This window comes from Argentina silus (genome assembly GCF_951799395.1).
Source record: "Argentina silus genome assembly, chromosome: 16".
Taxonomy (NCBI): domain Eukaryota; kingdom Metazoa; phylum Chordata; class Actinopteri; order Argentiniformes; family Argentinidae; genus Argentina; species Argentina silus.
Genome location: NC_139670.1, coordinates 8338602 through 8353601, shown reverse-complemented (window position 1 = coordinate 8353601; position 15000 = coordinate 8338602). Strand labels below are relative to the sequence as shown.

General features: G+C 49.3%; 1 protein-coding gene across 3 annotated transcripts in view; it reads right to left on the bottom strand.

Annotated features, from left to right (window-relative positions):
* usp22 (ubiquitin specific peptidase 22) overlaps positions 1-14394 on the bottom strand; it is a 22187-nt gene extending 7793 nt beyond the window's left edge. For all 3 annotated transcript variants that reach the window (XM_083687925.1, XM_083687926.1, XM_083687927.1), the window contains exons 1-5: positions 13958-14394; positions 7100-7232; positions 2503-2616; positions 1963-2064; positions 1-46 (exon numbers count right to left, since the gene is read on the bottom strand). The exon at positions 1-46 is cut by the window's left edge. In XM_083687925.1, coding sequence (XP_083544051.1) covers positions 1-46; positions 1963-2064; positions 2503-2616; positions 7100-7232; positions 13958-14077 — 515 coding nt within the window. In that variant the 5' untranslated portion in view covers positions 14078-14394. The remainder of the gene's footprint in view (positions 47-1962; positions 2065-2502; positions 2617-7099; positions 7233-13957) is intronic.
* Between the last annotated feature and the right edge of the window lie 606 nt (positions 14395-15000).

Sequence of the window (15000 nt, the reverse complement as noted above, 5' to 3'; positions counted from 1 at the left end):
CAGTTCATGAAACACGTGTTCCCCAGATTGATCAGGCCTCGTAGACCTGGGAGAGAGAGAGGAGAGGGGGAGGGAGGGAGGGAAGGGTAGAGTAGAGGTCAGACACAGAGTGCGATGAGGAACGAGGAAGCAAGGAAGAGGGAGAGAGAGACGGAGGAGCAGGAACAGAGGGAAATAAGAGATGGGAAAGGAAAGTAAGAGATACATTAGATATTACGTCTCCTGGGCACCCGTGTAACAGAGAACCAGTGACCCTGTCTAGAACAGATGGTCACACACTCACTCCAAGGAACAGGGCAGCCCTGGACCGGGTGGGATACCCTGTCAAGTGAGGTCACACACACACACACACACACACACACACACACACACACACACACACACACACACGAGCTAAACGGCCTGCTCTGGATGCTGTCCAAACCTGTTCCTCCTGACCAGCTGCTCCTACTAGAACTCTGTGAATTTAGTTAAAGAAAGGAGAAAAGAGAGAGAGAGAGAGAGAGAGAGGGGAGGGAAAGACAAGCAGCTCCTGCTGTGTGCACCTGTCAGAGAGCGAATGGGCTGCTGCCTTCTGGACACCAGTATTTATACCCCCCCACTGTGCACTACTCTCTGTGTCACTATGCACTTCAATCAACATTGAACACACACACACACACACACACACACACACACACACACACACAATTCCAGTATTTATGACTGATTGTACATTGTACTTTTTTCATAAAAGGTTCCATCTCAGAGAGCAGAGCTTTATTCCTTTTCCACACAAACACACACAGACACACAGACACACACACACAATTGATGTACAAGACATCTTGACAAAAAGACAGATTAAATTTTAGGATGTTTCTAGGTTTGCAAATCTCATTACATTCCTCAGACATTCGAGAGACCAGAATACAGATATAGAGAGAGAAAGAGAGATGGGGAGGGGGGGGGTGTGTGAGAGAAAGAGAGATGGGAGGAGGGAGGGTGTGAGAGAAAGAGAGAATGGGGGTGTGAGAGAAAGAGAGATGGGAGGAGGGAGGGTGTGAGAGAAAGAGAGAATGGGGGTGTGAGAGAAAGAGAGATGGGGAGGGGTGAGAGAAAGAGAGATGGGGGAGGGGGGGTGAGAGAAAGAGAGATGGGGGAGGGGGGGTGAGAGAAAGAGAGATGGGGAGGGGGGGTGAGAGAAAGAGAGATGGGGAGGGGTGAGAGAAAGAGAGATGGGGGAGGGGGGGTGAGAGAAAGAGAGATGGGGAGGGGTGAGAGAAAGAGAGATGGGGAGGGGTGAGAGAAAGAGAGATGGGGAGGGGTGAGAGAAAGAGAGATGGGAGGAGGGGGGGTGTGAGAGAAAGAGAAGGGGAGTGCAGCAGCGAGACAGCTAGAGTTTAGCACCGAGCAGTAGCCTGCAGCGATGCTGTTTAACACCATTCCCCATCTCTGAGCTGTCAGGCTGGGGGACAGGAGAGGTGAAAATGACAGAGGGATGAGAATTAGAGAGAGGGAGGGATGAGGAAAAGCCTCCAGAGGGAGAGGAAGGACTCATTTCCCCAATGACCAGCAATTCATAGCCGATGAATTGATCAATAAATCGAATCATTTCTTTTTAGTACTTTCTTTCCACACACACAGTGGAGAGAAACACTGCACTGAGGTTAAGAAGACACTTTCTCTCTCCTCCCACACACTCCCAACATCAGAGACGAAAGCAGAGATGAAAGCTAAACAGCAACATCTCAACCAAGGCCTCTAATAGGCTAAGGGGGGGAGGGGGGACTTTCACCACATTGCTTCCACCTATCTGCTTCCTTCAGCCACTAATGGGGGTAGGGTGTTGTAGGGTGTTGTGGGGGGGGGGGGTGTTGTGGGGGGGGGGGGGCTGGGGGGGGCAAGGTTTGGGCTTTGAGACGTTTTGTTGTCCCGAGTTTGGCGAGAAACCAGCGAGGTTCGGAGCGATCGTTGGCTCACCGATGGTGCAGTTTGTCGTTATTTTCCTTCGTTTTGGGTTGTGCCGCAGCAGCTCCAGCTCCCTCTTGGTGGGCTCCCACGTGGAATACTTCTCCCCCGCACCTGACACACAAACAACGGGAGAGATGAAGGCAAAAACCCTTTGAAAGAAACAAGTGTAGGTAGGGAGGGAGGGCAGAGTTGGGAGGACGTGGAAGGCAGTGCAGCGCTGGCATTTGCCTGGGACGAGAGAGCGGAGACGTACACAGTCAGGGGGAGGCTGGTGGAGGTAGAAATCGGGAGGACGGGGCTCATCCCCCCCCACCCGTTCCATGCATTACAACGAGCCCATCCTCCGATTTCTCCCTCCAACAGCCTCCACTGCATACAGTAGCATACATTACATACCTCGCCCCCAAGGCAGTGACATCCCTATAAGAGGATGAAGGTGTTTCACATTCTGTATGTAAATCTGTCATGTGATGCATTTGAATTCAATTCGATACAACTTTATTCATCCCCTGCAGGATAAGTAGAGGAGAAGGAGAAGTAGAACCCTACCTTGCAATTTCCACGCTTTTCTTTGTTCTTCTTTGGCAATCTGTTCCATGTCTTTGTCGTATATGTAGTCTTGGCACACAAAGCAGTATATTCCGCCGTACAATAGATCTATAGCTGGAAGAAAAAGGGAAAGAGAGAGAGGGAGAGAGAGAGAGAAGTAAACGAGGATATGAGACAGAGAAATGAGGCATGGGAGGTTTTGAATGAGCTCAAGGCTATGTTGGAACATTCACTTGTAGCCTGTAGAGATTAGTCATAGGGAAAGGTGGGTATGTAACAAACAACATCTCATCTCTACTTGGATAAACACGTTTCCTAGTGCTGCAAAGCAGGCTTGTGTGCTGATCTGTTAGCCCCGCCTTAGTCTCACGTAGCTGTACCTCCAAATCACGTTGTTCTCACGCCTCCTTTGGAGGTCTGGAGAATCTTTTATTGAGATCCGGCTTGGATTGAACTGGACAGAGCGATGGGGCAATGTGCTTGCAATTTCATTGGATGTGACATTCCAAGAATCATCTTTCCAAGAATTGTCGTCTTTTCTTTCAGACTGGGCAGGACTAGTTTGCAGAGAGTTGTTGCCTCTGCTAGCTTGCAACATTAAAGAATTGTTCCACCCATTTGTAGCTACTTTCTGCAAAGGATTTCCCCAGGCTTTCCGAACCTGGTCTCAACGAGGTTAGCCCCGCCTAGCCTAGCGCAGCACTGACGGCCGGGGGCATGTAGAAGTCTGTTAGCCTAGCCTAGCCTAGCCTAGCGTAGGACTGAGGCCGGGGGCATGTAGAAGTCTGTTAGCCTAGCCTAGCCTAGCGCAGGACTGAGGCCGGGGGCATGTAGAAGTCTGTTAGCCTAGCCTAGCCTAGACTAGCGCAGGACTGAGGCCGGGGGCATGTAGAAGTCTGTTAGCCTAGCCTAGCCTAGCGCAGGACTGAGGCCGGGGGCATGTAGAAGTCTGTTAGCCTAGCCTAGCCTAGCGCAGGGCTGAGGCCGGGGGCATGTAGAAGGCACAGGGTGAGAGGCAGAGACAGAGGGATTAGACTGCAGGTACCCACACAGATGGAGAGAAGTGGGATTAATATATAGGGGCAAGTGAAAGTTACACTGACTTCACATTTCCCTTTCGTTTTCTCTTTCCCTCACTCTCTCCGTTTCTTAAATGTCCGTCCCTCCCTCCCTCCCTCATTTCCTCCTCACCTTCTTAGTCCCTTGCAGCTACCTGTTTGCAGTTGCCATGACAACCTGCCTACCGCTGCTCAAGGCAGACACTGTAAAGCTCTGCAGGTGTGAAAATGGAGGGAGAGAGGGAAGGAGGGGGGGGAAGGCAGGCAAGGTGAAGAGAGAAAGGGAGAGGGAGAGAGAGGGATAGAGAGCAGGAGAGCAAGAGAAAGAGAGAGAGAGACAGAAAGTATGAGAGAGGCAGAGGGAAAGAAGAGAGTGCGACAGAGAGAGATAGAGACGTATATCTAGAGAGAAAGAGAGAGAGAGAAAAAAGAAGGGAATCTGCTACAGTTAGAGAGAGAGGCAGGAGGCTGGTTTTTTAACATGTCTATCTGAATGGCCTGCATGATAAATAGTATTCATTATCCTGGGCTGTGTTGTTGACCAGCGTCCCAGGTGTGACTATAATGGAATGTCTGGGCTCTGGCTGAGGCCCTGCAGGTGCTGCAGGATTAGTTATTGAGCTGCCTGCATCCCCTGCACAATGGGACCGCTCCTGTAGCCAAGGCAGGGGAAATCACGTCTGTCTGTCTAGTCTCCAGCCTCCAGATTAGCCGGGGGGAGGCTGGCGGAGGTAGGAATCGGAGGAAGGGCTCATTGTAAACGCGTGGAATGGCGTGAGGAAGCCGTATCCAATGACGGTGACAACTCCTACGTGACCAGACAGGAAGGAGCTCCCACACGGATCAGCTGCCTGTCATCTTCCCTATATAGACACGCGTGTCTGATACCGTCCCTCATTCCGTGCATCACAATAAGCCCATCCTCCGATTTCTACCTCCGAACCAGCCTCCCCTGAGATGACCCCATACTGGAGTAGAGCTGAATCACCCCCTAATGAGACACACAGTATAGCGCACTATTTCAGGTAGTGTGGCAGCAGTTTACTTAATATGTATGGGAATAACTCATTTCCGGTAGTTTCTGTCTGGCGCTACACTCCCCGTGTGGGAGGGCTAATCTTCCGATTGAGAATAAAGATAAAACGGAGAGAGAGAGAGAGGGAGAGAGAGAGGGGGGGGGTGTGAAATGGGGCTCTGCCGTTCCATCCATCAGGCCTTCAATTGAATGAAGCGCACCGTTAACGGCCCACTGTGAAAAGAGAAAGAGGGAAGCGGTATAACAAGGTGAGCTGAAGGTGGGGGGGGGGTTTGACGAGAGGCAAAGAAGACAAAACGATAAATATACCCACGGAGCAGAGGGCCTTCGGGTATCCATGGGAACCCAGAAAGGGAAGAGAAAAAAGAAAGATACATAACATAATCCAGGAGGACAAACACACTGCAAATGAGCCGACTAGAACTGACAATATAGCCAGGAGGAAGAAAAAATAAATAAATCAAGAAAAAAAGAGAGAGAGAGGAAAACCAAGAATAGGTAGGAATTGGTTTAATTCAGTTCTATTGGGTTTATTAAGACAACTTAATTACCCTGCACTCGTCTAGTGAGATCTGTCCTTCTTTTTTCCCCTCCTTCTGTCTGGCACTGTTCATTCAGTCGCTAACCTAATTAAACGCGCGCACACACACACACACACACACACACACACACACACACACACACACACACACACACACACACACACACACACACACACACACACCTATAGACCTAAGTGCTGAAAAGCAAGCTTACTATACACAGCCCCTACATCACAGCACTGAGGCTATTATTGGTGTTGGTGTTTGTGCTGCTGTCACCCCCTCAGGTTTGATAAAGGAGTTCCGGAGGGAGATGCAAATAGGCTCTAGAGTTTGGGTTTAATCACACAAAGCAACCCACTCATTGCTTCCTGGTCCGCCTACATGTCACAATACACAGGTGACAAAAGCCCCCCCCCCCCCCCCCCCCCGGGCATTACGTCTCGCATTGTGTTGCAATTACATTGCGTAATGTTGCATGAGTAGCTCGTGATTTCAGCATCTCTGATATGGAGCGGTGGCGGAACAGAACAACAAGAGAACCAGGCACCATATTCTTCTAGACTTGGAGGAACGAGGTGGAACAGGGGATTCTCTTGTTACCGTTTGGGGGTTTTCCGCAAAATAAAAACAAGCGGCGCTACCGTTTGTCTTTTGTAGAACCGCTTTCCCCGGTGTAGAACACAAAAGGCAAACCACACACACATGCAAGTGCACGCCCGCACACACGCACACATGCATGCACATACACACACACGCCACCCAGGCGCACACATACACACAGACAGACACACACACACACACACACACACACGTAGTCTCTATCCACCAGTGTTTATTTACTCTCCCTGGTTTTTGTAGCAGGCTGTAGGTGCTTATTACTCTCTTCAACAGTATAATTAGCTACTTAGCAGCCTTTGTTCGGTCCTGGGTGTTTCTGGGGGTGGTGGAGGGGGAGGCCCACCTCGTTAGGCGGAGGGGATAATTAGAGCTCTTTGATGTTTCCAGAGACGGTTGGACCTAGCAGGAGGCCTGGTGTTGTTATGGTGGTGTTCTGACAGGTCTGAGGTGCTGAATGGACGAACAGTTAGCTGGAGGTTAGAGGAAGAGGGAGAGGAAGCACCATCCAAGCTGAGGAGCAGAGACCAGGTCTATGGTGGGCGTCTAGGGAGGAGGGAGAGGAAGCACCATCCAAGCTGAGGAGCAGAGGCCAGGGCTATGGTGGGCGTCTAGGGAGGAGGAAGAGGGAGGGAAGCACCATCCAAGCTGAGGAGCAGAGACCAGGTCTATGGTGGGCGTCTAGGGAGGGGGGAGAGGAAGCACCATCCAAGCTGAGGAGCAGAGACCAGGTCTATGGTGGGCGTCTAGGGAGGAGGAAGAGGGAGGGAAGCACCATCCAAGCTGAGGAGCAGAGACCAGGTCTATGGTGGGCGTCTAGGGAGGGGGGAGAGGAAGCACCATCCAAGCTGAGGAGCAGAGACCAGGTCTATGGTGGGCGTCTAGGGAGGAGGAAGAGGGAGGGAAGCACCATCCAAGCTGAGGAGCAGAGGCCAGGGCTATGGTGGGCGTCTAGGGAGGAGGGAGAGCCAAAACCACCACAAGCTGACAGGTGAACTGCATCACACAGCCCCTGTCCTGAATACACCAGTGGATTTAGCTGTAAAACTAAACACTAGGTGTGTGTGTCTTACCTAGGTTGTGTTGTTTGTTTTTGGCGTGTTAGTGTGTGTGTGTGTCTTACCTAGGTTGTGTCAGTTGTTTTTGGCGTGTTAGTGTGTGTGTGTGTGTGTGTGTCTTACCTAGGTTGTGTCAGTTGTTTTTGGCGTGTTAGTGTGTGTGTGTGTGTCTTACCTAGGTTGTGTCGTTTGTTTTTGGCGTGTTAGTGTGTGTGTGTCTCACCTAGGTTGTGTCGTTTGTTTTTGGCGTGTCAGTGTGTGTGTGTGTGTGTGTGTGTGTCTTACCTAGGTTGTGTCGTTTGTTTTTGGCGTGCTCATGGATGTGTTTCTTGGTGAAGCAGCCGAAGAAGACGCAGTGGAGGCAGGAGTGGAGCCGGTTCAGGTGGGCGCCGCACATGTGACAGATACAGGACTTGGCCTGGAGGGGGCGAGAGAGGGACAGAGGTGCATTTACACTACCAGACAAGAGACACCAGTGACAGCAGTGCCACAGCTCGGAGGTGTACTCTCTGAAGGATAACCGCTCTGTAATGAAGAACAAACAGGGTGAAGAGAGTAAACAACAGCAACACAATGCAACACCACCTGCACAGCTGGCAGCTCAAAGGGACAAAGGAACAGACATGATGAAACCATATCCCTGTCAGAGAGAGAGAGAGAGAGAGAGAGAGGGAGGGGGGGGGGGGGGAGAGAGAGAGATGGGGGGGGAGAGAGAGAGAGAGGGAGGGGAGAGAGAGAGAGAGAGAGAGGGAGAGAGAGAAGGCTGGCATGCCACTATTTACACAAGTTGGTGTGTGGTTACACTGCCCTCATCTCTTGTACCTGGGACAGCCAGAGGAGGCGGGGGTGGGGGTTGTCAGATCAGCAGCCAAACCCCCACCCTGATCGCCTACTAATGACACCCACCGTCTCTCTGGAGATCACAGCAGGTCCTCTACTATATAACAGGTGGAATATGTCGGCGCCATTTTGTATCATGTCAATCAAACAGACACCTGGGTGTACTTTCATGTTTGGAAACAGAGGTGGTAGCCTACTACCTGAACTTCTACAACAGGATTACTGATTCAAAAATTCAAAAAAAACATCTTGAATGTCTGTGTTTTTTAAGAGACAGGCATTCAATCTTTCCATCTATCTGTTTTGCACACTATTTGAATGAACACCCCATTTCTGCCTCATGTCCCTAGCGACATCCCCCTAGCGACGGGCATGGAGAGGGAGAGCACAGCCAGGATAGGGGGAACAGTCTCAACTTCTCTGACACTTGTTCATCCCAACAGTACTGCCTCACTCAGGATCACACATTTGGTGAGCAGCAGTACATGCACATTCATGTTTACTGTGTAAAAGGGAGAAAGTGTGTGTGTGTGTGTGTGTTTTGTGTGAGAGAGAGAGAGAGAGAGTCAGAAAGTGAGCACGTGATTGAGACAATGAGTGAATGTGAAAAACAGAACGAGTGGGTTAAGAGAGAGAGATAGGAGAGAGCGAGAGGGAGAGGAGGTAGAGAGAGAACATGGATTGCCAAAGTCAATCCTGCCTGATCAAAGCCTGGCAGCATAGGCTCGAGACTGCTTCATGTCTCACAGCACCTGGTCTCCGACACACACACACACACACACACACACACGGTTGGAGGAAGAGAGGGAGGGTGGGAGAGAGAGAGAGAGAAGAGGAGGAAGTGGCAGGCTTAAAAAGAAGAAAGGCTAGAACACATGCATTTTCCTCCAACCCCCTCATTCCTTTTTGTTTTATAGGAGTAATATGATACAGTAAGAGGAAAAGGCCTGGGGTCAGGTTATCTCCATAAAACAGAGGATACACACAGACACACACACACACACACGCAGGTGCGCACACACACACCCTTCTGGTCCTGGATGTTCTGCAGTGCAGTACAGCTCCTCCCAGCCTCCCTCTGACTCTCCCAGCCCTATAGCCTGTCCCCTCAACACCCCCTCCCCATCTCTACTCCCCCCCCCCCCCCCCTGCACCTTCTCCTCTCTCCCTCCCCATTTTCTATTCAGGGCTTTCTTTTTTCCCTTCACACTCCCTTTCACTTTCCCTTTCTCATCCTCCCTCTCCCCCTCTTCCCTCTCTCCCCCTCTCCTGTTGCAGGGCAGTGTTGTCAGCAGTCTTTCCTTGGTTGGTGTTGATGTCCTATTAGGGGGTGTATCGATCCGAGCCTCGCCCCCATGACCAGAACATCAGATAAAGAGGGAAGGAGACAGATCAGCTTCCTCCTACAAACCGCCGCTGGCTCACCATATAGAGATACATTAAATATGTATGGGCGCGCGCACACACACACACACACACACACACACACACACCTTTAGTGGCAACACAGATACATATCACCCACAAAGATCCATATACAATAGGCTATACAATACAACTGACACACACAACACACACACACACACTACGCTAGCTATTCCCAGTGCAGGTAGCTATGTCAATGATCCCATTGTTTTCTGGCTTCAAGGAAGTGGGGACACAGTCTGCCTTCACCATCACTGGGACCAAACATGGCTGCCTCCTTTGGCCTGTTGAGGGTGTATCGTACCGCTCGCCTGAAACCATTTCCATGGCCAGCACGCCAATTACCATGAGTATTTACCTGAATGCAAAGGTGGTTAGCCTGTTTGGTCATCAAGCCAAATCCTGTCACCCGGACCAAGTGATGTCAACCGTCTCTCCTTGAAAATAATGATTGGTCTTTTCGAGGATGACATCATCAGTTGCCGGCTGGCCGGGGGGTTGAGATAAGAGGCAGCTCTGTTGGCAGGCCGTGTGGTGAGGGTGGGGTCATGGGGCTCGGCAGCGGAAGTGCCACAGTGCTGACTAAATGAAACAAACATCAAAGGACAGGCCAGCGGGGCCGATGGAGAGATCCTCAGTGTACGGACCAACAAGGACCCTACTGTGCTGCTCTGGCTGATACACACACTGCAGACTGGGCTAGATAGTGCAGTCCAGCTGCACGTTGAGCGGACACACACACACACACACACACACACACACACAGGGTGGGTGTAAAGACCACAGAGGGGATGCCAAGCACATGGTCAGGGAGGGTGACTGATACGAGAGGAGAAGGAGAGGACGTGGTGGTGGAGGATAGATAGTGACAGTTGAAACGCATGCAGATGAGGAAGGGGCTGCATGCCTATAAGCCAGTGTGACTGTAGTGCAATGCATGCTGGGATATTCACCAGTGAGATCAGCTGTGCCAGAAAGAGGGGAAGAGATAGAGAAATAAGAGAGAGAGAGAGAGAGAGAGAGAGAGAACACAAGAAGACTGACTGAAGTCCAAGGGCACAACAGCAAAGGAGATAGTTACTCTCTGACCCTTATCTGTCAAAAAACAATACTGTCTCGGGTGTGTGTGTGTGCGTGTGTGTGCACTGCATAGCCAAACCCTCTGGTACCTCATTCTCCAATTTTAACCCCAACTCAGATGGCCAGTAACCCCCCCCCCCTTACACACAGGTTTGCTATTCACTGTGCTATATAATAACAATTTGACTACAAAAACAAAAGTATTACGTCTATCTTTCCAACGTCTCATTGTGTTAACAAAAACTAGGCTTTAAGCCCATTAGCTAGCCTACATGAACATCTGCACACCATGTCAGCCTATATGAATACATGGCACATTCATTAATATTCCAGTAGTAACGCTGCAGCATGTTTAAGCATTTATATGTCCATGAATAATAAATATACATAAATATGCAACAGTGTGTGTGCGTGGGAGTACCCTACCCTACCCTACTGCCCTCTACTTTCGGTTGAAGACCTCCTTCCCCACCGTCAACCCAGCGGGGACTAGTGGGCATTGCCCTTCAGTCTACGGGAGGCTCCCCAGAAACGACCTCTTAAGCCCCTCGTCCCCTCGTGCTCTGAACCACCTCCGTGCCTGCGTGTTCTGAACACGCTCCAGCTGGGTGTGAAGAATGGCTTGTGGTTACAATGTGTATGAATTATGAATGACCTGGTGGGAGGCTATATCACATGATGTTCATAGAATACTGGGAATTATCTATCCGCTCTACGGAAAGGGAGACCACTTCAAATAAGAGGATGTGTCATACAGTGAATTGTGTGAGTCCATGCAATGATTTTGACTGGGTTTTCAGAAACTGGTAGCTGGTAGCAAGTTTTCATTGAGGTTAGGGTTAGTGTTGATTAGTAGCTCTCCAGGAACTGGGCTGGGGGGTGACTAACCACTGCAGCAAGGTGGAGGTAGAGATCAGAGGACGGGCGGGTTGTTTGATACCCTTTCTCATCCTATTCCATGCATCACAATGAGCCCCTCATCTGATTTCTGCCTCCACTGCACTGCAGTAGAGTTGAAGGGATGGTGGGGAAGGACAACTGTCCTAAGTCAAGGTCATGTTCATCTAAGAACTGAAACCGTGTTAATAAAGCAGACGGATGAGCCAATCAGGGGATCATTACGAGGGACTCCCAGATGGTTGATCTGTTTGTTTTCTCCTCCTCATTCCTCCATCACTGACTCTATTATATACAATCATTTACGTATCCATGGAGCAGGCGTGACTGCATGGGGGAGTGAGAGAACGAGAGAGAGAGAGAGAGAGAGAGAGAGAGAATAAGAACAAAAAGAGTGTGAGGGAGAAAGAAGGAGAGAGAAGGGAGAGAGAGTGTGAGAGGTAAAGGGTGAGCAGAGCCACAGAAAGAGAGAGTCGCTGCAGTTTAGATGGATGATGTATCCCAGTGTCATCTCAGTTATACACCCCCTGTCAGGTCAGCATCAGCGCTGACTAAACACAACAAGACCAGTCTGTGACAGCCCTGAATACAGGAGTCCCTGCCCCATAACTCACTACCCAGTGGACAGGGATGTTTATATCACAATACACACACACGGTTAAATACAGACTCCTGGATCTAATGTAGAATGACAGGGCTTCGATGGCATGTGTGGGTGGGGCGGTGTCTTGGTTTCAAACAAACACAGCCACAGAGGCTGGTGGAGGTAGAGCTCGGGAGGACAGGCTCATTGTCATGCATGGAACGGAATACGGAAAGGTATCAAACATGTGTTTGACACCATTCCTCATTCCATGCATTACAATGAGCCCTTGCTCCGAGTTCTACCTCCATCAGCCTCCAGTGAAACACAGCCACAGCTGGAAGTGCCAGGTGGTGGGGGGGTTTATGAACTGTTTTCATGCAGCATTGCTGGGGTTTATGATTCATGGTCCCTTGTTCATGAGCCATAGCAGATTTTTATGTAGCACTACTGATACAGACAGAATAAACTACACCAAAGTACGACAGCAGGCAACAGCAAAGTACTGTCCTTGACTGAAAGGCTGGGCTGAGACGAGGAACACATTCATCTGAGAGCTTGGAGATGAATCACACTTCTTCAAAGTTAAAATCATTAGAGAGCTCCTCTGCGCACACATAAGAGGGATACCAAACCACAAAGCCCAAAGCCCAAAGCCCACGCTAGACAGACAGTCGCCTGGGGTATCTACAGCAGTGGAGACTGGTGGAGGTAGAACACGTGTTTGATACCATTCCGTACTCATTCCGTTCATGACAATGAGCCTGTCCTCCAATGTCTACCTCTAGCAGCCTCCCCTGGTCTACAGTGATGTCTGAACAAACACACATTCCTTTCATAAAAGGGATATGGAATGCAAAGTCCTGTGGTAAGTCCAACCATACATATGCTATCTGAATGAGTCATTTAGACCAGACAGCATTGCTGGCTTCCTCCTTGTGAGAGACCTTCCGTCTGGCCACTCAGTTTGTCTTGACAGTTGAATGGGGCATAAAGGGCAGCTGTAGGATGAGTGCATGAGTCACCTTGAAAAGGAAAGATGAACAGAGAGTGTCAGTGCATCCAGGTCTCATCCGCTAATCCAACGTGCATAGGCTCTGGCTGGAATACAGGGGAGGCTGATTGAGGTAGAAATTGGAGGACATTGTAATGTATGGAACGTAAAGAGGAATGGTATCAAACACATTCCGTTCCACGCATTATATTCAGTCTATCCTACGATTTCTACCTCTGGTCACGTGACGCTACACTACTGCGCTTATTGCAAAAAAATAAAAAAGTATGGACAAGCACACAGCCCACTGCATGGTGACAGTCCTACTGCAGAGCTGAATATTCCTTTTGACAAGGTTCTCCAGATGCTGTCTGAAAATGGAATGATGGCATCTCTGCCTTTGGAGATGCCAGGATGCGTTAGGTGCTGTGAACACTGCCTATACGCATGGGTAACATGCGTGTGTCTGCATATAGAGAGATGGCCCTGTACCCCCCTGAGGGTACTCAAAGACCCTAGGAAGAGCACTGCATGATGTTCTCTCTTGTTACACGACTGCTGTCCTGTCCTCTTCTGTTCTGCGCGGAGGCGGATGGTGATGAGCACAGATGGCAAAGTACAGGAGGAAGTACATATTTAACCAGTTGAAGGCACCACCACTAGTTGAGGCACCACCACTTCCATCCTTGTGGAAAACATACTGTGAATATATGTGTTTATTGCACTCATTACATGTCAACACATCACATTAGACGCCTTACACATTTCTTTATTGATCAACAAACACTATATATCTACAAGTTATTGATTGTAACCTACTACTGGTACCGTCAGGACATATTTCTCAAAAGCCAGCCACAGGGAAGGCAGGTAACATACCACGCATCTCTAACCAGACAGAGAGCAGGGTTTGATTGACAGGTTGCTGCTGGCCAGCCACCTCAGACATACCTCAGCTTGGTCCGCTCTTATCTGGACGGTCAGTCAGTTCGCTGCCCAGCAAGTTATCATTACAGACATGATGATGGTGATGATATGAGAGCCGGAGTTGTGACAGTACAATCTGATAAATAGCCAACAACAGTGGCGTGGCTTGTAGGCTCCTAACTAAAAACACCAAACTAATCTGAGTGTCAGCCTCCTGTCCTGTCAGTCGCCTGTTTTTAAATGTATTATTTGTCGTACATTGAGTGGCGCTTGAGCGACGCACTACTGCTGCATCTCACTGACTGACTGTCGTGAACACACAGCTCTCCGTGAAAACAGTTGTCTGCGACTGCATGTTTTTCCAGCTACTGTACTGAGATAGGGTTTATTTTTTTACCTTGCGTTTCCTGGTTTCGGCAGACCCACTCCATACAAAGCACTGGTAAATGACCCGGAGATTCTGTTTCCAGTTATCCACTTTGTAACCGTTCACATGGGGGCACCCGGCTGGACTCATGACAGAAACAACATTCGTTTTCAGTATTTTCAGCAATGAAACGCGATCCAACTCAAGCTAACCCAAGTCACTCAGAATTAGCTAAAGCTAGCTTGCTATCCACCAATAGTTCCGAATTGGCTAGCGTGAGAGGTAGCCCCGGCTGAATCGGAGGTACGTGCAGTAAACATCAAGGCAATTCTTGCGAAATTCCATTTCAGAAATAAGACATTTCTTCTGCAAATACATCCACGTTTGGGTCGTATCTTTCCTTATTCCCACAGGTAAATCGCTGGATATTCAATTTAGTTAGCAATTTTAATGGTAGGCAATGGAATTTTAGCAGCACATTGCGAGCTCTGCAAGCCCCACCTCAATCATGTCACGGTAGGCCAATGGAAATGTCTTCATGAATTTGATTGGCGTCCATGGTACACAGTTTCCCTGTTAAGTCCCACCTATTTACTGTAGCATATCTTGTGATTGGCGCAATTAATTATTACAATACATATCCGCCCGTCAAACGTCTCCCATTGGCTGTAATATGAAAGCGTTTGGTCGCATAAATAAAGTACTGTACCAGCGTTGACTGTTATATTTTTCCAACTGTAGGCCTACTGTCATTTTTTTACGGACCCGACGAAGGAACTGGAAACGTCTTTGCATTTCAGAGCAAAGTTATAATGCATAAAATCTAACATGCATGAATAACAACTCATGCCAACCAAGTCAACATCGTAATGCTCGAGACCTCCTTGACATCATAGTAGAATTCACCTCAGCACTCCTCCACTAGATATCCACTGTCCAGGACGTGAGAGACCTCTAGAGGACAAACAAAAACCGTGAGCAAAATGTTGGCACTCTCAAGGGCATGTGAACAGTGATGGACTTCGAATTATTTCAAACCTAAGTTAGTTTAGCTGAGGGAAATCAATGACCAA